This window comes from Glycine max, chromosome 6 (genome assembly GCF_000004515.6).
Source record: "Glycine max cultivar Williams 82 chromosome 6, Glycine_max_v4.0, whole genome shotgun sequence".
Classification (NCBI taxonomy): domain Eukaryota; kingdom Viridiplantae; phylum Streptophyta; class Magnoliopsida; order Fabales; family Fabaceae; genus Glycine; species Glycine max.
This window is the reverse complement of record NC_038242.2, coordinates 38332158-38355580: the sequence shown is the minus strand read 5'-3', so window position 1 is coordinate 38355580 and position 23423 is coordinate 38332158. Positions and strand designations below refer to the sequence as shown.

The 23423-nt window shown below is 32.0% G+C and overlaps 1 protein-coding gene across 1 annotated transcript; it reads right to left on the bottom strand.

The window, feature by feature from the left end:
* Window positions 1-6920: 6920 nt before the first annotated feature.
* On the bottom strand, window positions 6921-7583 carry LOC102659452 (uncharacterized). Its single transcript, XM_006582598.1, has 2 exons — window positions 7087-7583; window positions 6921-6978 (listed from the first exon to the last, which is right to left on the bottom strand). Exons 1-2 carry the CDS (start codon window positions 7581-7583, stop codon window positions 6921-6923), a joined length of 555 nt encoding a protein of 184 aa, XP_006582661.1.
* Between the last annotated feature and the right edge of the window lie 15840 nt (window positions 7584-23423).

Genomic DNA, 23423 nt, shown 5'->3' with positions numbered 1-23423 from the left:
AATATTTTCGGACTATTTGATTTACAAAATATTTTTTATTTTCATTTTTAATTATAAATGTATTTTTTTAATTATTTTGGATATTGGAAATAAAATTTTCTTTACTATTTTTATTTATTTTTCTCTGAATTGTATATAAAGGTTAACAGATACAGTACGCAATATGATATAAAATAAAACAATGTGACTTCTGACATGCTGACATTTTTTAATTAAAATGAATGAAAATAAAAAATAGTTTTCTTAAACTGAAAAGCCTTTTAATAGTTTGTGGATTCTCGGGAAGTGAGTTCGAGTTCTTTTTCATGTGGGCTGAATTTGCCAGGTCTGTAATATAAAATTAAGCTCATGGAAACTAAAAGTATAGCATTTTTTTCTTTCTTTCTGAATTACAAAGTATAGCATATCGTAGGTGTTTTTTGTGATATGACTTTGTTATGTAAAACTAAAAAATTCATTGGTGTTTGTGTTGCACATTGGAACGAGACTTGTCAATGGGAGCAAGAAAAATCCCATTCTATATTTTTTACTACTACCAAAATTAAATGCAAACGTATTTATTTGATTCCAAATTTCGGGAATCAAATTTCGTTTTGTCTCAAAATATTTTTTTGGATTAGTAAAGGGATAGTAAAAAAAGTTAGATTTTGGTTAATGAAAAGCTTAACGTTGATACATAAATTGACGAATAAAGTATTTGAGAGAATTGTTCCCCAAACGCCTGCGTTTGAGTGATGCAAGTTCAATCTCATTAGCCATTATTACATTCACAATGCGACGAAAACTATTTATACCTAAAATGAACTCCGAGAGGTGTTTAATTGTTATAAAAAGAAATGACGAGGTGGGACTTTGTGGAAACCCAAAATTATAAAAATGGAGTAAAATATGATTTTGGTTCTTGTATTTTTGGCCAAACTTATTTTAAGTTCTTGTAGTTTTAAATTGATTAATTTGGTCATGTACTTTTAAAAAATAAGTGTATTTTATTCATGCACTGATGCACACTAACATCAAAGGAACAAATAAAAACTAAATTATTTACTTACTTTTTAAAGTATAAGAATCAAATTGATTGATTTAAATCTATAAGACCTATACCTAATTAAATTTGACAGAAAATACAATGACTAAAAATTTTATCTAGCAAAATGAACAAACATTGTCATTTAAACAAACACCATAAAGAACATATGGTACAAAATACTAGTGGAAAACAGTCACCACTACTTCATCCGGAATATTATATAAGTTACTTTGATTTTGGTTTTCTTTTTCTTAGGAAACAATCAAGCTAGCATAGGCAGTTGGAATGAGAAAAACAGGAAGGAAATAATTAGGAAGGCGTGAAAAAAAAAAGGCTGAGTGATATTTTAATCATGTTAGTTATAATTACTTAATAAAAAAATTAAATATCATTATTATATTTTCTTTTTCTTTTCATAAAAAATAACAGAAACTAAACTTTTTATTTATTTTGCTTTTCATTTTTCCCTCGTCATATTAGTGGCTGTACAAAAAACAAAAAAACAAGAATTAGTGGCTGCACAAAAAACAAAAAAACAAGAATTAGTGGAATTGTGACGACACTGAATTTTTCTATTAGTTCCGATGAGAACAAATCTGGATGCTTTACGCAATAAATAAACGATAGAAACGAAAGCACCTGAGATTTATGTGCCGTATAATCAACAAAAGCATCTAAGAATAGCAGTAGAGCCACTATTTTTACTCACTGAAAAAGCTAAACTGTTTAACGAGTATGGGCATGAATCTCTCTCAAGATTTGTTCTATATGCAACATATTCCATAGCCCCAGCTTCTTTGTGTGTTTGGTATAAGAAAATAGACAAGGAGAAAAATTAAATAAAGTAGCTTATAAATTTTTAATTTTTCAATTCTTAGCCTATAGTTTATAAATTTTCTATTATCTTTTAACTAATTTCATCAAACATATTAAGAGAGGATTTTATCACTATTTGAATTTTGTGTTATAATTTAGTTTTATATAAAATTGGTGAATATAAAAGGTTAACAAACTCCTCTACATAATTACATTACTAGAATAAGACTTTTCTGAGTTCATCGATTTAATCAACTAAGACGGTTATATAAATAAGCGTCCTAGATTGACCATAGTATTGTAGTCGACAGTTATTCTAAAACGGTTATTTAAAAAATTGTCTTAGATTATTTTTTTTTTGTTATTTTATTATATTTTTTTAGGTAATTTTTTTGGATTAGTTTATTTTTTCTTGCTGTCTTGTATCTTTTAAGCAACAAATGAAAACTGCACATTGATGGAAACCAAAATCATATGATTATTTTCAACATTTATAAAATGTATTATACATTACAACAATTTACATCGAAAGGGGAAATCTTTTGTACTCTTGTTGAAGAAATTAGACAAGAACTGAAGTGTCAGAAGGAGCTAAATGCGAATCTCCAATTACAGTTCAAGAAGACACAAGATGCAAATTCTTAACTAGTTCTTGCAGTGCAGGACCTAGATGAAATGCTGGAGCAGAAAAATAGGGAAACATGTAGTCTTTCCAAAAAATATGAAGAAGGTAAAAACTCCCATGAGTTAGGGTCGAAGCTCTCTAATTGTGAAACAGATGATGAAGAACAGAAAGAATTGAAAGAGCTACTTAAGGAGCACAACAATGCCAAGGAGACTCACTAACTTGAGCAAAATATTATAGATCTCTATGGTGAAATAGAGATGTATAGGAGAGACGCAAATGAGTTAGAGATGCAGATGGAACAGCTTGCACCAGACTATGAGATATTGAAACAGGAAAACCATGATATTGCATATAAGTTGGAACACAGTGAACTGCAAGAACAGTTAAAAATGTAGTATGAATGCTCATCTCCTCTTGCTGCTCAAGCAACAGTGTGAAGAATTCTCAAATTCTCTGGCTACCATCAAGGAACTTGAAACCCAAATCAACATATTAGAGGAGGAACTTGAAAGCATTAATTTGTTCTCAGCATTCTCCTAACATTTCCTTCATACATTTTCCCTTAAAGTAAAGCACCAACTTTTCATCTCAAATTCCAAGTCAAACTCCAACAACATGCAATATCTAAATATCTTTAGTATACTAAAGATAGTATAACTTGCCTTTTTCCTTAACTGTTTTACCAGACATCGGTCTCAGAAATAGGTTTAGCAGACATGAGTCTCAGAAATACTAGAGAGAAGGCAGAGTTTGTAAAAGTGAAGACAACAATGACAACACTTTAGGTTCATGCTCTGAACAGTTGGAAAGCTCACTTGTCTAGCTTGAAGGATGTTGGTTTTGTAGCGAAGGAAGGTGAAGTAAGTTTTAATCTAACACAAAAGTTACTTAAAGTTGCTTCAGGTTAACATCAGTTTTGAACTTACAATCAATTATTTAACATGAGATCAATCATGTAACCATTAACCTAAAATTGTTGGCTGGGGGTACAACAGATAAAAAGGTATGAAACATTTTATTTGTTCCATTCCATACTGTCCACACACCAAATGCCACATTAGAGAAACCAAGTTCCTATGATGTAGGCTAGCGTATATAATCTGAATCCAGCCAACACAGCCAGGTCCAGAATTGAAAAAACATTATTGAGATATGTTGCATGATGCGTGACACCATGTAGAGAAGTTAAATGGTTGATGTTTTTCATTAAATTATTCGAGATTTCATAAGTTTTATAAATAGATAAATAAGTGTATATATAGACACATACGAGATCAACGACTAAAGATAGAAATTAGGAGATTTAAATTTAAAAGATACAAACTAAAAGTCATATTCATAAGATAATAACAGAAAGATATGATATAAATTAACCTAGCTATGCCATGATGACTTGAATATTGTGCCTGTGATAAATATTTGAAGGCAGAATTAATTTTACAAGCTGTAGTTTAATTCAACTTGAGCAGAATTACTTGATCCAAAGATATCTGCAGTCTCAACGAAAAAAAGAAGAAGCTAGAAACACAAGGGATTAATAAGAGTAGTTGTAGCAATTCTCAGAGTTAGTCTTTGAGCCCAACATGCTATTGGCGGCTAAATGACATTTAACAATGATAAATGCAAATGAAATGGGTAGACTTCACAGTTTTAACAATGGCACATTAAGCCCCAAAAATAACCATTTTAAAAAAAAAATGATTGTCATGTAATTTTGTTATTCTTTTTCCTATTTTTCTCTTTCATATTTCTTTTCTATTTCTCCTTATCCTAAAATTTATTTTATTTTTCACCCATTACCATTATTTTATTTTTTTCTTTCCTATTTTCATCTATCTTATTTCTTTCTCTCCTATCAAATAGACATTTTTTTTTCTTTCTAACTACTCTTATGCAATATTAAGGATTTTTTCTTTTCTTTTCACGTTATGCGTGAAGCAAATAGTATGACAGATAAGTTTGCTAAGCATGGTGTTTTCCTTGATAATGAGTGCACTATGTTTAGCACAATTCTTGATTTTGTTTTGTTCCTTTCATGGGAGATCAACGGTTTGATTTGTCCATAAGTGGTGTTTTATCTATCTCTCGGTTTGTCCATAAAAAAAAATTAATCTATCTCTTGGTTTGGGCTTTTGACCCCATCCAATTCAGAAAAACAAAGGAATGAAATTGCATGCCATTACGTTCTTTTCAATATTTTCCTAATTAAAAGACAACATACATTAATGCAGCTAATACTTCTTCCGTCTCGTTTTATTCACGAGTTAAAAAATGCAAAACAAGAAAATAATTAATTATACTAATAACATATGGAGATAAAAAATGAGTATTTTCCTTTTATTATAGATATAGATAATGATAATAAGTTATAAAATTTAGAAATTATAATAATAATAATAAGTTTTATATATTAGAAACTAAAATAACAGTAATTTTAACATTAAAATTTATTTGACATTTTTCAAGTTTTAGGAATTACTATAACGATGTTCCACAATTTCAAGAACTAAAAGATAATAAACTTAGCATATCATTTCTCAAATTTTTTGTAAATAAAAAAAAAATGTTTTTTTAGCATTCTAAAATAAAAAATAATTTGGAATAAAAAATATTATAAAATCAACAAATACTGTGTTGACAGTTAGGTACGTATCAATTTATCTCATGTCATATGGTTCAGGTTTGCATAATACATGTTCCATTCTTACGCAGGGGTGCACGTGATAGTGATCGATCGTGTACTGACATTCTTGTCCCCCAATAATGCAAATTTAATTTTCAGCAGGGTCCTGAACTTCATATCTCTAATAAAGATATTTAGTATTCATATTAAGAATAAAATGATCTAATTTGATTGATTGAATATAATATATGAATGCTATAAATCGGAAGTACTTATCATAAAAGAAAAATATAAATATAAGATAAAATAAAATAACTTAATAATAAGAGAAAGCAAGAATCAACATTTTCTTGGTTGGCATAGAATTGAATTTGATTTTTTTTAAAGTAAGATTTTTGAATTCAAATTTTAGAGAGTGGTTACGAGAAAAAAATCATTAATTTTTCAGCAAATATTATCATAAGCAAAATTAGTCAATATCTTATAACTGAAAAAATAAGAGAAAGCAGCCTTTATATAATCATCAATGGTGCATTTATGCTCAAAACCTTATACATTTCCCGCATGCTTAATTATATTTTTTGCAAGAAAAGGCAGAGGAAAAGAAGGGAGTTGATCAACTAGATAACTTTGGCAAATAGATGATAAATACAAATGGCAACACTATTTTCTTTAAACAAAATTTTGATAATGTAAATAAACAATAGATTTTAATTAAAATGTATTTTTTTTCTTTTCATTGAACATCTGATCAATTGATGTGAAATTATTTAATTAAAAAAAATTAGTTTATTTAATAATTTTGACTTTAAGTCTTGGATATATAGTTGTATTAAAATAAAATTATTTTTCATGGAGAATTCCTCTTCAGATCCTAAATTAAGAAAAATATTTTCTAAAATAGTTTGATTATGTTTGATTAAAAATAGTTAAAATATATTCTTAAAATATTATAGAAATAAATATTTTTTTTGTCTTGACCCTCTGATATATTAGAAGAAAAGAGTTCTGACAAATTCAAAATTTAATAAAAAAAAAAATAAAATCTAACCAAAAATTATTTTCATGAAATATTGAATTTAAATAATAACGATTCAATTTTAACTTAATATAGGAATAGGAATAGGAATAACCGTGCTAATATCTTTTTATATGGAAATGTCAAACAACTGCATTCATTATTCTTAACATGCAATCCTCACTTTAGTAGTGTAGTTAATGAGTAATGACAACTCCACTTAAAAAAAAAAGTGAATTGGGGGTGGTAAACAAGAGACGAAAAGAAGGAAAAAAGTAGTAGTATAACAAGTAATATAGTCTTTCGAGTCGTTAGGAAGAATATTATCGCTTTTATTCGACTATCTTTAATAAATGGTAGGTGTTGTTGTTGGTTTATATATAAAAAAAAAGTAATATAATGGAGAACAATAAAAAAATTAAAAATGAGATAAAAATAAGCATAAATAAGTTTCTTCCGTAGTTAATAGTTATCGTACCAATAATATATACCATCACAAACAACTTCACAGCACAACACACAATATCCAAGGCAAAAATTTCTTCAATGGTCAAATTCAAACCACTCTTTTAGTCACAAATACTCGGAGATCCAAAACCAAGCCCGTCGATTTTTGCATCGACAAGCGAAATAAACAAATTCATGTGGCAACCACATGCACAATTGCACAAATCCTAGCATATATAATTTATATATATACTACTATATATATCTTCCCAAACTCCCATATACTTGAAAAAAAAAAAAAAAGCTAAACAAAAGTTGCATAAGCTAAACTATTCACATTTCCTTTCAACATCATCATTCATCAAATCACAATCTCTTTATTACGACCCTTGGATGAAGGTTCCATGGCATGGCATTCTCTACAAGCCATCAGAAACCAGCGCAAAATCCTCTTCCCAAACCTCAACCTAACACCCTTATTATTTTTATTATTGTTATCTTTGTTTTTGTTGTTGTTGCTTTTGGACCCTTTGTCCTTCTTCTTCTTCTTCTTCCCTTGGTTTGTATCCCTCCTTTTTCTTACGGAGCCGTCGCGGCTCAACGCGGCGGGCACCGGCGTTATATACTGCCACCTCTGGGAACAATATGCTTGATTATGAGACTGAGTCTTTGCCCTAAGTGAGCCACCACCATCACCCTTGTGCTTGTTGTGGAAGGCTTTTCGCTCGGAGCTGTCACTGGAGCTTGTCCTGGCGCTGCTGCAGCTGCTGTTGGTGCTGTTGCTTCTTGACGAGAAAAGCGAGTCCCTGGTGCTGCTGGTGCGGCTGGTAATGGGGAAGTAGTGGGGCTGGAGGCGGCCGTTGAAGAAGAGGTGGTCGGCCGGAGAGCCTGCGAAGGGCTCGGCCGAGGACGAGTCCGGCGTGAGGGAGCCGAACTCGAAGTCGGCCGAGTCCGGGGTTGGGGTGCTAGGGAAGGAGAAGGAGTCCCCGGAGGAGGGCTTTTTGTGGTGTGTGGTGTTGTTCATGATGGAAGAGTTGGGGAGGGTTGGTTTTGTGATAAGAAAGAAAATTAGGGTTTTTATATGTGTGTGTGTGATGGTGATGTTAGAAGATTGGTTATGGGGCTTTGGACGTGGGACATGGGGAGTGAATCAAGGTCTTTGTTGGGTTTGAATTGAGGGAGCTACACTTTAGTAGTGTCTTTGGGTGTGGTGTACGTGTAAATAATGTAAACCATGGGATGCCAACTAAGACATAAGTTAAAAAAGTTTGAGGAATAATATTGCATGGTGGTGTTGTAATGATGTTGTTAGCTAGCTAGCCTATGTGAGATGTGTCACAAACAAGAGTGTATTGTTTTCGTGTGTCATGTGATGTGCGATTGTAAAGATGTTACCAACGAATTATGAGCAATGATAAGTATAGACGCAATTTTTGGGTGCATGTATATTGGTAAAAAAACAAAAGAAAGAGACAGTAAAAAAAATAGAGAAAATAATAGATGTAATATATATAATATAATTATAGAAGATAAAAAGAGAGATGTAATATATATAATATAATTATAGAAGATAAAAAGAGAGATAGAAAGAAAAATGAGTTGGAAGTAGGATGAAATAAAAATAAATGTATATGGATTATTTTCTGGAAATTACCACAGGGGAGTTGTTGCTGTATTTAGAGAAATTTAACGATATAGGTATAATTATTTTCTGAGATAATAGTTGAGTGAGCAATTTAGATACATAAAAGAGAGGGAGGGAGAGATAGGAAAAGAGTATTTCTCAATTTCTATTAAAATCCTAAAATTTTGGAGGATATCCTCAAATTTCTCTCATCTTAATTAATTCGATCCTAATTGATGAATATATTTGAGTATTAAGTTTGGAAGCCGTCGTTTGATTTAAAGAAAGAAAGAAAAATGAGTGTGTTCAAATATGCTATAAATAAATGTGTCGAAGGATGAGGGGATTTTCTATATAAATTATAGTCATTCGTTGTGTATTGTTTATTGAAAGATGTTGGGGGATGATGAGTGATTGGGATTAAGTGAGTGGATTTGAAAAGTGCAAATATGCTTAATCATCATGTCTCTTGGCTACAGTACACGTGGAGAGAGGATATATTGACATCACATTATAAGTTTGACAAAAACTATACTTTTAATATTTGTCATGCATCATAGATTTTATCAATTCAATTATTGAATTAAAAATTCTTATAACTATATTAAACTATAAATGTTTATATAATTCAAAATCAATTTTTTCATATTATTTTATTTTAATATCTCATGTGTTATATTTTTTTTGGTAGCATCTTATGTGTCATTTAAAATGTAATGTTAATGAAAATATTTAAATGAGCTAAAATTTAATGTATATTGTTACGGTAATGTCATGAAATTTAACAATTAAATTGACAAAAAAAAATTAATTATAAAAATGGTTAAAAATGTATGTTTTCAAAAGAATTCCCCTTTTGATAAGATATCGCAAATCTCTGTATCCCATAACCTTCAAGGTAGTATTGATTTTTCAATTATTATTTGCTCATCCCCATTAGTACGGTAGTGAATTAGATATTAACCTTTGTCAACTTGCCTTTTGTTTTTCTAAAGGACGCAGAGTCCCAAATATGCCCTTCCTATACAGATAAAGCAGAAAAACAAAAGGAAAAGAAGGGGAGAGGGGCCAAGAAGGAAGCAATAGTACTAGTCTATGGTTCACTTCAGTCTTCTTTCCAAAACACCAAGGAATGGTGGGATCACTATTGTAGCTACCTTTCTTTTGTAGGAGGAAGCAAAGCCAAAGGCTCCCTATGGTCTAAAAGAAAAGAAAATTGTATGAAACATTAGGAGGCGTGTGATTTTAATGATCAAAGACCTACTTTTGATTACTCCTACACAAACAAGGGGACAAAGTTACTCTTATAAAAATTCTTGGTCTCCTATTTAAGTTTATGTGGCGTTACCCAGTGGCTCATTTGAGCTCATTATGCCTTGGGGACCATTGGTCAGCCAGATTCAGTCTTCAATATTTATGATTTTTCTCCACTACCAATGCAAATTATTTGTCAATCTTCCTTAGAAAGCATACTTTAATATGACGCTAACGCAAAGTGGCAGGTCCATGGATTTGAAGACAAAGCTGGTGAAGGTTTGATTGTAACTCCATATAATTATAAACTGTTTTGACTACCATTATCACGTTGAATAACATTAAAAACGCTTATATAATTCACAAATATAACAACTACGCATATATATAGGCCGGGTATCTAAAATAACCTGTTAATTTTTAAAAAGAATATAAAGATTTTTGTCTCAAAAAATAATATAAAGTTTCATTAATTAATTTAACGATTGAACCATAAGTATACATTACGCTATATATCTTTGCGTAAAATTTAAGAGAACTTGCACACAATTACTCTAATAAATTAATATTCGGTTAAATACTTTTGAACCCACTTTGTTGTGGATGCACAAAAAGGTTTATTACATTTTCTTAGGTTTTTCAGGGTATTTCTATATTTGTTAAGTGTAGGATAAATTCATTTAATCAAACAGGAATCGATAAGATTAAACTCTAATTATAAGTACTAAAACAATCTAGTTTAATTGGTTGATCGATCATGTTTGTAAGTTGTTGTAAATCTATTGGTACTTAACTTATTCATAGGTATAAAAAAACTCCCATTACAAAAAGCTTCTTCAAGATTTGAACATTTAATTGTTTTGTTTCAACAACATTCATTTTTAGTAAGTTTAATCATTTATGAGTATATAATATAAAGAAATGTTAGAACACACTTTTTAATACACTATTTTGAACATACTTTATTCTATTGGTTGAAGTTTATCCAAAATTACAATATTGTATGGGTCTCACATCTTATTTAATTTTTATTTCTTTTAATTTTGTAATTTTCAATAATAGAAAATAATGTATTTGAAGGAGTGTGACAAAGAATATGTTGTTAGTACTCCTCTATAATATACTAAGCAGGATAAGGTGGTCAAATGGGATTGGTGATTTATGGTGGATAAGTAACATTAGTGGTTAACATTAATGGATAAGTAACATTAATGGTTTTTTGAAATACCATAATGACCCTTACCCCTCTTTGTCCTCATTCTCTTCTCTCTCATTATCATTTTCTCTGTCCATAGGACACCATTGTGGCAATGCTGTTCCTTTATCCGCATTTGCTCTTGATGTTGTCACTAATGAAAAAGATCTCTCACTACAAAAAAGTTGTTGATTAACAAGAGACTTTTCCCTTACTAATACCTCGCAAAAGTTTGCCATGAATTTTTGAGAGAAGTCGGTGTCACTAAATTTAGGTTGATAACTAGTGAGGAAAATATTCCCTCGCTGATCTCATGATTTCCCTTGCAACTCCTTCAAAAAATTCCTCATAAGATAGATGATTTAGAATGAATAATTCCTCACTAATTTGTTACGAATCTTTCTTGCTAATCCGTCAAAATGCTATAGCGATTTTTCCCTTGCAATAATTTCATTGCAAAACCTTCTATCCTTATGATTTTTCCCTCACTAGTCCCTCCCAATTATTCTGTCTAAACCTTTGTTATTCCCTTGCTATTCCCTCACTCTTGATTCAAAACCATCATGATTTTGTTGTTGTTGCTTACAAGTATTCCCTCACAAGTCCCTCCTTATTCCCTTGCAACTTTTTTCCCAAGCTTGTTATTTCCTTTCAATTGCTATTTCCTCCCTAATCTCTTTCTTTTCCTTTGCAAATTCAATTTTTTATTTTATTTTTTCTTTTAAAAATACTTATTGACCTGTGTGTTTAATTAATGTAACAAAAATTGAATTTTAAAAGGTAATAAGATTCAAGATAACTTAAATTATAAATTTCAAAATGATTGAAAATAACATGCATGATTTAAAGTAACAATTAGAAAAAAAAAACCCTTTAAATATTGTAAAAAATCAAACTCTTAGTAATTGAGTCTTCTTTCAAGATAACTAAATAATAAAACATTTCCATCAAAGTGAATACCAAATAAAATGCAACAAGAAATACTTAACCATTGTCCACAAGTCTTATATATTATTGAGTCTTACAACATAAAAAAAAATTAATATCAAACTAAAGCATAACATTATCAATTTTTTTAATCAGCAACAATAATATATTAATAACAACACTAGAGGTGCTAAGAGCACAAAAGGATTAGTGCATGCACACATTATCATTTATTATTGTTTGATGGTGGTGTTGGATTCATGAAGGTAGACAAGATCATGAGCTGACATCATGTGGTATCAAGAGCATTTTCATCTAGGTGATGTTCTTTTGCTTCCTCTATCTTTTTGTTCGGTGAATTCTCTTTAATTTATTGTTCTTCATCTTATTCTCCATGTATATCCTCCATTGTCTTGTGGTTTGGTGTTGTTTAGAGTAGATTAAAAAAAATAAACCGATTAAATCTTAGATCTACACTTGTTCTTGCATTTCAATGATTCAAATTTTGTAGATCTACTCTTGAATCATGTTTTTTGTGTTGATTTTAGGTTCTATCATTTTTCATTCATAATATTCTGGTGCTGAACCTTAGATCTAAATTTTCTTCCAAAATATTGATTAGAAAAAAAAAACACAAAAATCTAAGTGTAAATCACTTAATCCATGTTGTCTTAGAGTCATGTTTAATCATAGTAATTGTCACATTATGTTCTAAGTTTGTGTTGAATTTTTATTTTGTTGATTGAATTCTAGATACATTTGTTCATGTATTCTTGTCATTCTTAGCCTATCTTTTGAATTTTGAGGGTAATTCATGCATGTTATTTAGTTCATAACATGTTCTAAATCAATTCCTAGAAGTAGTCTTGTTGTTGAACTCTTTTTTTTGTTTTCTAAGTTTCTTACATGATGCCTATGATGAAGTTGAGTTGTGATGCTGAGTTGTGGCTGGATTTGTGAATCAAATAAGTCTTAAGTTCTCTTGAATTGTGTTATTAAAGATAATTGAGCATAAACAAATACAAATTGTAACTATCCAAGCCTTAAGCAACATAAACAGTAATCTTGATTTCTAGGTTGAAATCACTGGTGCTGGCAGCTTGAACATACGAACTTGTATAAATTACTGGGAATTGATCACTACATGTTTTGAGCTGAAATTTTTACTGAATTTTCTAGACATCTGGACCAAAACTATAAAAAAAAAAAGAAGAAACAATCGATTTGGATTAAAGGAAAAAATAAGTAAAATCACACAAGTTGGTAGAAAAATCAGTGTCCAGGAAAAAAAGAAGTGAAAGGGAAGTGTGCTTGTGATTTTGGCTCAAAATTTGTTCTATAATTGATGACTATTTTATACCAATCCTAGTTCTGAAATTTCAATTGAAAATTATTGTGAAAACAAGTGCCAAAACTAGAGGTTTCTTGAGTCTTTTTTTTTAGTTTTTTTTCTACTATACTCTAGAACCATTATAGGTTTCTCTTTGAGTCTTAGCTTGCTTTTGTGTGTTTTTCATTGCTTTAATTGTTGAATAATCCTTGAAAATTTGTATTGTTAAAACTCTATTGGTTTAGCTTTCATTTCTTTTTTTTTTTGTCTTTGGTTATTGATTGTCTCTTTGTTTCCTTGCTTGTGAGTTGCCATATAGGGAATTGGAAAGTAGGATTGGTGTCATACCTTGAAGAATTTGAGTCAAGAAGCAAGGGGCCAACCACCTTAAGAGCTATTGGACTAAGAAGCACTCCAAATTGAGTGAAACACCAAAGAGAGAATAGCCACCACAATTAAGGACTTTTTTTTTGTAATTTTGTAATTGACAATTTACTTTTCTTTCAAATTTTGTAACAAGGCCTTTCATTGGAAGTAAGTTGGGAGCCTCCAATAGGTCACCCTACTTCAATTTGTGTGTAATAATTTTAGGCAATTTTCCCTTAGGATAGTGAGTGTTTTGTTGGGAACCTTAAATGAGGTCATCCAAACACTCTTAGGATCCGCCTAGTTTGCATTTCTTGCATTTTAATTTCTTGTTTACTTTCATAGCTTATTTCCTTTACTCTCCATTGTCAAATCGCCTAGGCAGCTTGCCTTTTACCAATTAGTTTTTACCTTATCTTTCACACCTCTTTTAGTGTTTATTTTGGCTAGTTTCAACCATAGTTTCTTTTACCTTTTGTTTTCAAACCCCCAACAAGAAAGAACCATAACTTAGGAACCAACATGAGTCTTCATTCTTCATCTAGTGTTAATGGTGAGGGTTCTACTCTTAAGGATCCCTTGTATAAGATATTAGATGAGTTGAGATCCCTTAAGTTGTGGAAACAAAAATAAGAGAGAAAAGAAAAAGGTAAAAAAAGAGTGGAAAAAATAAATCAAGATGAAAGAGAGAAAATAAGAGAGGAAGAAAAAAGAAAAATAATGAAAGAAATGAAAATAAAAAAACATGTCTCCTATAGTAGTCATGACTCTTGCAAAAGTTTAAGTGAAGAACTTAGCGACTATTATAGAGGGTGCCATAGTTCACATACTGAACATCACTCCCAAAGAAGAGAAAAGGAAAGAAAGCCTCAAGAGGCTAACATTAACCTCCCATACTTTCATGGGAAGGACAATGTAGAGGCTAACTTAGATTGGGAAATAAGGGTGGAGCAACAACTTAAAAGGAAATCTACTTCAAAATCTTATGGCTCTCACTCTTATCCAAAGAAAGACCAAGGTCAAGGCATCTTAGGGGTGACACCTTCTAAGCCTAAAGATGATAAGGGGAAGACAATAGAAAAGCAACCCCTTAAGGCTAGTATGCAAGAGAAGACTAGCTCCATGAAATGCTTTAAATGTATTGGAAGAGAACACATTACTTCTCAATGCCCCACCAAGAAAACAATGATTATGAGGGGCCAAGACATTTATAGTAGCCAAGATGAGGCTACTACTTCACCTTCCTCTAGCGAAAGTGAAGAAGCAAAAGGGGAAGAATCTAGTAAAGAGATTTACCCCCAAGAAGAAGGACAACCTTTAATGGTTAATGAGGAGTGTAAAGAGGTAAGTGTCTCCTCCAAGAGGTTAGCTAAGAAGGAAATCCATTTTGAAATAAAGACAAATATTAAAGAAGTCTCCCCTCTTAGACAACCTCCACATTTTCTCCTTTGTAAAAAGACACTTGTTAGCATTGCCACACCTCTTAGGCTTGAGTTTATTCCTCAAGTAAAGGAGTTGTTGGATGAGGGTTTGGTTTGCAAGAGCTTAAATTCTTGTGCTTTGTTGGTGCCCAAAATAGGTATTATTAGACACCAAATCCCTATGATAGGTGGTATGATGAATGTGTTGAGTGGTGAAACAATCTTTTGTAAAATCACTCATGCACCCAACATCTTCATGATTTGTGTCCATAGGGACTCATTAGGTAGGTTTGTTCTTATTTTTTGTTTCAATCCAAACCTAGGTGCTCATGTGGAACACCTTAGGTTTGTCGTAATTTTTCTTAGGAATAATCAACATGAAAATAAAGAAAAAGGTATGTTTTATTCCATTACTTTCCTTAACTTTTTAAATAGTGATTAAGGGCTTCCCATGGACCCTAAGAGAATAAAGGTCATTCCTGAGTGGTCTACTCCACCAAGTATAAGGGAAATTTAGGGCTTCAATATTTTAACAAACTTTTACAAAAGGTTTGTCCCATATTTTTCTATACTTGTAGCATCACTCATTGAGTTGGTGAAGAACTATATTCTCTCATGGGAAGATGACCAGGAAAGGGGTTTTCAGTCCTTATCGTACTCTAACATACCCAACATCACTAATATATATGGTTTTATTCTTTTTACAGGTGTTGAGGAAAGAATCCATGAGTTTCAAGAACCTCTGGATTTGAGGTCAAATCCTTTTCAAGGGGGAGGGAATGATGCAATCCTACCCCGCAATGGCATTGGATAGAAGACTCCAAGAAGATTGGGCCAAAGATGCAAGAGAAGGCCCTAGGGTTCTCATGAGCCTTAGGGTAGATTTCGGGCCCATGGGCTAAGTATGAGCCCACTTATCTTTGTACATATTAGATTAAGGTTTCATTAATTTTGGGCCTTGTATTTAGGGCTCCATAATGTAGGTAGGGTATCCTAGAAATGTAGGATTTTTCAGCCCTTGTATTTTAGGGCACCTAGACTAGTTTTTGTATTAGGGGTAGTTTTGTAATTTCACACGCATTAAGTGAATATTTGATGTGTGTGTTGAGAAATAAATTTAATTGAATTGGGAGAAGCCCAATCCAATTAAATTTTAGAGGGGGGGGTGAGCATTTACTTGCTACACCCCATTGCCACATCATATAGTCACACTTTGTGCATGTCCTTCATGCTTTACATGCCTCATGACACCTAAGCACACTTAGTGGAGAATATTGTACTTGATCTTGGATTAGTGGGTTGAACCATATCTGAAATTCACTAGTCATAATTAGTGAAATTTTGGCTCCAAAATTTGGCTCCACAAATTCAATTTCAAATTCAAGTGAAATTTGAATAGAAATTGAGGCTATGTGTGTGCATTTTTCCAACTTTGATAATTTGAATATTAAACTTCAAATTTCAGAGCTCTTTTAGAGCACAAAATTCCGTGCTCTTCTATTCCTCTCCCTTCATTCATCTCCTTCTTCCTCCAAGCTCTTATCCATGGCCTCCTATGGTGGTAAGCTTCTTCTAGACTCATATTCTCCTTGAAGTGGCGTCTCCTCTCTCTCTTCCTTCTCCATTCCGCTGCCATTCATCTTCCAAGAAGCAAATGAATCCATTGATGAAGAAGATCCTAGGCCTACAAGCTCCAATGGAGCTTACATCAAGATCTGTAACACCCTTTACTTCACAGAACTATTTATAGAAATAAGGCAAGAGAAAAAGAATATATAAATATTTTTTTTTAAAAAAATTTCTCATAAGATAAAAGGTATCACATAACTTCAATATCCTCATAGTCCTCGTATAGATAAATAATAATAATAATAATCAAAAAAGGCCATTTAAAATCCATAAATAAACCATTAAAATTAAAAACATAACTCCAAAAAGAAAATAAACACAAGTCTAGAGGTGTGAGAACCTACTAGAGCATTATAACCCATAAAAAACATAAAGTTACAAGTACTAATTGAGGTTTAAGTCTTTCCTCAAGAATCATCCTTAACATGGTACCGAATCTCGCCTGCAAAATAATCAGCCCAAAAAAAACAAGACAAACAAACATGGGATATATACATCGTATATAACAGTATAAGAATTAAAAACAATTAAAAAATAATGTATTATCACTCATGGTAAACATTTGTACCATATTCACATAACCATACACATTCTAATATACACTCATGCATTACGACACAATTTTAACTTATGATTTTATATACATGTAGTACCAATTAAAAACATTTTGAAAGAAGCCCAAGAACCTCGAGGACATGAAATTGTCAGATTTTCAAACCATGAGAAACTTGACAACATACTCTCACTAAGATGAGATTGTCAGTGACATGTCAAGGTTACTCAGTCTCGCAAGGATACTCTGACTCATGGGATCAACATGAGCTACACAGAGATTTCAAACCAAGGATAGAGTTATACTTCAATTCATTTATATCCTCCTTGGTTAGTTCAACAGCGTCCCACGAAAAACACAACATGATATGTCCACATGATATCATGGCATTTTCACATTAACTTAACAAGGTGATCTTTGCCCCACACAGACTTGGGCCACATACACATTACCATGATATTATTTGATTCACCTCATGTTCATTTTACATCCTCATAACATTCATAACAATGTTCATAGATACAACATACACATGTGCATCAAATCTATCCATAATATTCTCAAACTTCAACAAAAGAATACTTTTTGAAATCATACTTTTTTTTGTATGCAATAAAGTTCATTCAACATATGTACAAGATGTGTTCAACATACATAATTTTAAACTGTGATACATATAAACAGATCACAACTACCTAACCAAAGTATCAATCAATATAGATATACAATAACCACCAACTTGAGAGCACATACCAAGTACTAGGCTAAGTGCATAAGATCAAGGGATGAAATCTTAATTTATACAAACAAATGTTGCATAAGAAAAGATATGAAGCCTACCAAATCATCAACACTTATCAATCTTGCATTCAATAGAGATAAATTCCTATATACATGTAACTAACATGAAAAACAAGACATAGGAGTAAACAATTCAGATATACAAAAAAAGTAAAAAAAAAAAAACAAATGTATTGTACTCAATTATATAAAATAAATTATCATAAATAAATATTTATAGTAAAGTTTCCATTGTTGAAAACACCTTTTTCAAAATAACATGTATAATATGATATTATTAACATGAGTTAGAATTGAAATCATGGATCTGATGCACTCTTTTCTTTTTTTCTTTATTGAAATTTGATGCACTCTTTTAACATGTATATTACAATTAGAATCACATTTGAATATAAAGCATATGTATTATGTATATTAAAATTTCAAATATTTTTAAAGAGAAAATAGTTATATATGTTTGATATTTTAGGGATCTTAATAAAATATCAATAATCACTGGAAACACATTATGTTAGATTATAAAGAGGGATTGTGAAAAATACATGGATCCATGATAAGCAACGAAATTGATGAGTCTGAGAAACTGTTGGTTTTGTGTTCTTCCTCAACCAAATCATCGTCTTCCTTTTGGGACCTTAGGTTTCTCGTCAGATGGGGAGAAGAGATTACAATTTCTGATTTGGTGTATTAGGGACCACAACCTTGCTTTAGGTTTTAACCTGTTAAAGTTCTCATTATTCCCTAACGGGCCAAACTGGTTTCCGCTTATCAAGCCCATATTTATGTCTTATGATAGTCCAATAGGCTCACCAAATTAGATCACTTTTATTGAGCCCATAAATGTAAATAACTAATATAAATGATAAATATAATTTGTAGCCCACACTAATTAATTAAGTAGGAATTATAAAATTCCTAAGAATCTCCCACTTGAGCTTCATATTAACCTTAATAATTTAAATTGCAAAACTCTTTAGGCGCGCAACCGTATATTATTTACTTTTAGACTTTTCTTAAACAATCTGGTCCATCTTATATAGTAACACAAAACCATTGCAGTCAATAACAGTAAAATTACTATTCATTTACTTTGTCACATGGCCCATTTTACAATAAAATTTTATAGATAGACTCAGTGTCAGAGTCTTTGCAATAGTAAAGATTCCCGTCTTAAATTTACATCTGTATTTTGGCAGGATGCTTTTGTCTTTTGATCAACTCTTTGTGGATTTTGTTATAGTAACGCTTTCTTCTTCGTCTTGGATATTTCCAGAGCAGAAATGTCTGATGAGTCCTCCATTGAGAGATCAGTGGATGGAAAAGGAGGAGTTTGTTGTCCATGACATCCACTGGCTTCGTAAATCTCTTTATCTTTCTTCTCTTTTTGGAAGAAATGAACCAATTTGTTGTTGTGGTCAATTGGGAAAGGAATGAAGAACTTCCCATTGTATGATGGTTGGAACAACTTTGTATCATAGGTTTCTCTTATCAGGTCAAACTCTCGTTTGTCTGATTCTGAGAAGAACCATTGGTTCCCTTGTATTTGTGGCCTCATGAGGTTGTATTGGTACTGTGTGTTACCTTGTACATCCCAAGTCTTGTATTCATCATTGAACAGGCAGGGAAAGTCTCTATGATCCTCTAGTAGGAGTTTCATAACATGGTAGGGATAATTTTGAGCAAAGAAATTGCTCAAGCAAATTATTCTTTTGATGGCAATGTAATCCATCATTTCTGCCTGTATTAGGTTTATGGCCTCATTAATTGAGGGGTTAAATCCTTCAAATCTATCTAATGAAGGAATCAAGATTGATTCCAAACATCCATAGTCCAATAGACTTTTTGTGGAGATTGCTAAGTCTTCATATCCAAAGGACTTGAACTGGTCCAAATCCAATCTGTGACACCCTCTACCCCACACATATATGTACTAATAATAAAAGAAATAATTAAAAAAAATTAAACTTAATTCAAGTTTTTAAAACATATTTAAATACAAGTCTTTCAAGAGGGTAGCAGACTCACATTTACCTTTATAACATCATCATAAAACTTTTCTAAATAAATAATAAATTCACTTCGGCTCAAACAAGGCCATCTATAAAACCCTATACCCCAATGCCACATCCTATCAGAGCGTTGTGTTCCGACGTCCTTCAACACATGGTTCCTTAAAGTAATTCACCTAGTCATCTGCTCCCCCGAACACAAAGTTCAAGATCATCACAGGATCCAAACACAAACAACACACGGGGAGTGAGTTATCACATTCCTAACTAATAGAGAAACAAGACAATTTGATATACATATCATATAAACCAAATAAAACTTAGTTACACGTAATTCACATAATTCCACCACTTTGTCATTCAAAGTTCACTTTTCAATCATCAATCACATTACACAAGAATCACACGCTCTGATCAAGACATAATAACACATCAATTTTATAATAAACAATTAGCAAGCGCATGAGACAGTTATGCTAAGACTCAAGCCTATATGCAATGTGGTACCATGTCAGTGAAAAACCACCCTAGGGCGCTTAGGAGTACATAACAAGACACACCAAACAATGGGTTTGTCAGGTCACTCTCACTAAGTAAGATCATAGGGAGACCAGTCAGGGTCACGATGTTTTGCGAGAATGCTCCAACCATATGGGATCAGCACAGGTTTAAAGGAGCACTCAAACCCGATGACCCCCAAGGCCTACACTCCGAAGAGTCCGTCAGGGCATCTCCCTCCTGATTCAGGTCCAACCCCTAAAATCATTTTAGCACACAGACACTGCTCGTGAATTATACAATACCCATGACCTCACACTCGTGTGTTAAACACGTACAACATATTGCGCTACAATTTAACACTGGTTCCTAAATAGGAAACCTACACTTTCTCTTTAACACTGTGCATTTACACTTTTCTCAAGATAACATTGGTCGGGTTATTGTACAATTCACAGCTTACAACACAAATAATGTCACATCAAGAGTTAATAACACACTTATTCACAACCAAAACTCATTCAAAATTTCACATCTCATAATGTCACAATCCACCATCACATGTTTTCACGTATCTCACAATTCAACACATGTTATACTTTACACTTTTACTCAATCTCAATAACAATATTATAATCTCAAGGCAACATATTATTCCATAATTCATCACATATTTCATTTATAAACACTGCTCATGAATTATACAATACCACGACCTCACACTCATGTTTCAAACATGTTTAACACAATTGCGCTACAATTTAACACTGGTTCCTAACTAGGAACCTACACTTTATCTTTAACACTGCGCATAAACACTGGTCGGGTTATTGTATAATTCATAGCTCACAATATAATTAATGTAACATCAAGTGTTAAACACATCCACTTATTCACAATCGAATATCATGTCCACACTTTAACATCTCATAACATCACATCAACCATCTCATAACATTTCTAATGATATTCGTAAGGTACAACACACACTTGTTCATCAAATTTAACCATAATATTCTCAAACTCCAACACTTAATAATTTTTGGAATCATACTATAACACTCTACAATATTATTTACATAAATTATTAATATAAATAACTACCTCTATATATATAAGCTAGCGTACATTATATTGAATCACAAATATCAAAGTAAGGTTGCAATGCACAAATTCTAAATAATTATATGAACACTTTGGTCAATTTCAACTATGGCATTAATTTTTTAAATTATATATAAAAACCTAAAAAAAACAAGAAAGAGAGAAAATACAAAATCAATATCCCTCTCTAAATTTTTCCTTACTTTATTTCATCAATTCATATTACTTAGAAAAAATGCTCGATTTATAGGGTTCACGCTCAACACAATAACATATCAATTTCACAACAATTGGTCTGTCAAACATATATAATTCACTGTAATAATTATAAGGATAAAATGAAAATTGTAAAAACACCCCAAAACTCATTCCAATTGATATCTCTAAGGATCCCTACATATGTTCTCACTAATCCCCAATTGTGAATAACTCATCCCTTATCTCTGAGCGGACTCACGTGTCTTCAGCCAGCGATAGTAGCATCTCTAGCGATTCCCTGAGATTCCTTCAGTTATTCCTCCGACTGCTCCGATAGAATTCCCAAACGTCAGAGAGACAGAGAAGAGATTGAAATCTCCACTTGTACTGTCTTCATGCGATTCCCTTTTCTCCCTCTATGAATATCATCTCGCAAATCCCAACGGTGGACGTGTGCACAATTGAATTTCCAACAACATACCCAAAGTTCATGAAAATCCAACGGTTAACGTAACCGGGATCATAGTTTTACCGAGACAGTTTGGAGTTTCTGCGGGAAATTAACAGGCTACAATGCGAATGGTTTTCCTATAAGCTCAGACATGATTTTGAAATTCCCAACGGTTAGAATGCTAGTAATTGGGTTTCGAACCTGGTGTTTAAATTTTACGACGATCCAACGATGAATGAGTCCGAGATCGTCATTTTTCTGAGACAGATTTAGTGAGCTGCGGGAAAAAGAAAGGGTTTTGAGAGAAGGGGAAAAACGAAAATGAGAGGCAGAGGAGTCTGTCTGAAAAACTTAGCATGTTGCTATTTATAGCTAGGATCATTTACGACCTATTATTTACTCTATTTATTTATTTTTATTACTTTTACTAAAAAACTTTTTAAATTTATTTATGAAAAAAATGGGATGTTACACAATCTAGCTTTTCTAAAAAGGAATTTTATTTTGCAAGGACAATTAGTTTTGTCTTTGCAGAATGAGGTTTTGTTGGTGCATCCAAATTTTTGGTTGAAATAAGCATGCACGCCTATGTAGAGACCTTGAATCTGGGTTTGGTTGGTTTGTACCCTAAACAATAATTTTTGTATTTTCTTGAAGTTGTCTAGGCTCAAGCTATTTATTGGTCCGAGGACATTTGGGCTGACTGAGTCCTTGTATGTTTTTTGATAGGTTTTTGTTTGGTCAACATTTATGACTATAATTATGGTTTTTGGCTCAAGGGCCTTCTTGATTTTGTTGTTGTCTGTGATATTTAATTCAAGGGTTTTTTCTGCTTCTTCCCTTGAATAGAACCTTTGTAAATTGGGCTTTGAATACCCTCCTTTGCCAAGCAAAGGTCTTTAAAATTGGTATAAACACCTTTATGGGGTCATGATAATAGGATAAAAGCTGTATAACCTTTCCCAGAAAGAGAGGCTTTTGTAAAGAGGGGGACTCCTTGGTTATCTGCTATGCAGAAATTGTATAAGGCACAAATTATGCCTTTTTTTACTGAACAGACAAATTGCTCATTATTGTTTGTGTGTTTTGGAATATTCCAAATATTGTCAATAAGGCAATTGAATTTTTCGTTGATGGCTTCTTTACCAGGGTAGTGAAACTCTTTTGTAAGTACAAACAATTCTTGATTGCCAAATTTCATTTTTTGTTTTATATTTTGATAAGAGACCTTAGAAGGCTCTATCTTGTTGTATCCCTGCAAAACAAGAAAGAATATCAGTAGCAACATTCTTAACCCCTTTTATGTGTTCAAAATTTATTTTTATTCCGTTATGATAAACATACTCTTGGAATAAAAGCCATCTTTTGTGAGACTTTTTATCAGTATTTATTTGTTGGCTACCATAAGCCACTATCACTTTGCAATCAATTCTTATGGTAATTTTGCTTTTATTAACCAAGAAGAGTTTAAATCCTTCTAAGGCACTTATTACGGCATTTACTT

Bases quoted from the DNA above. Each gene is read 5' to 3' on its own strand.
- LOC102659452 (XM_006582598.1), bottom strand. From the start codon at position 7,583: ATGAACAACACCACACACCACAAAAAGCCCTCCTCCGGGGACTCCTTC. The intron at 6,979-7,086 runs GTCCAAAAGCAA...GATGGCTTGTAG, and splicing joins AAGAAGAAGAAGGACAAAGG to AGAATGCCATGCCATGGAAC.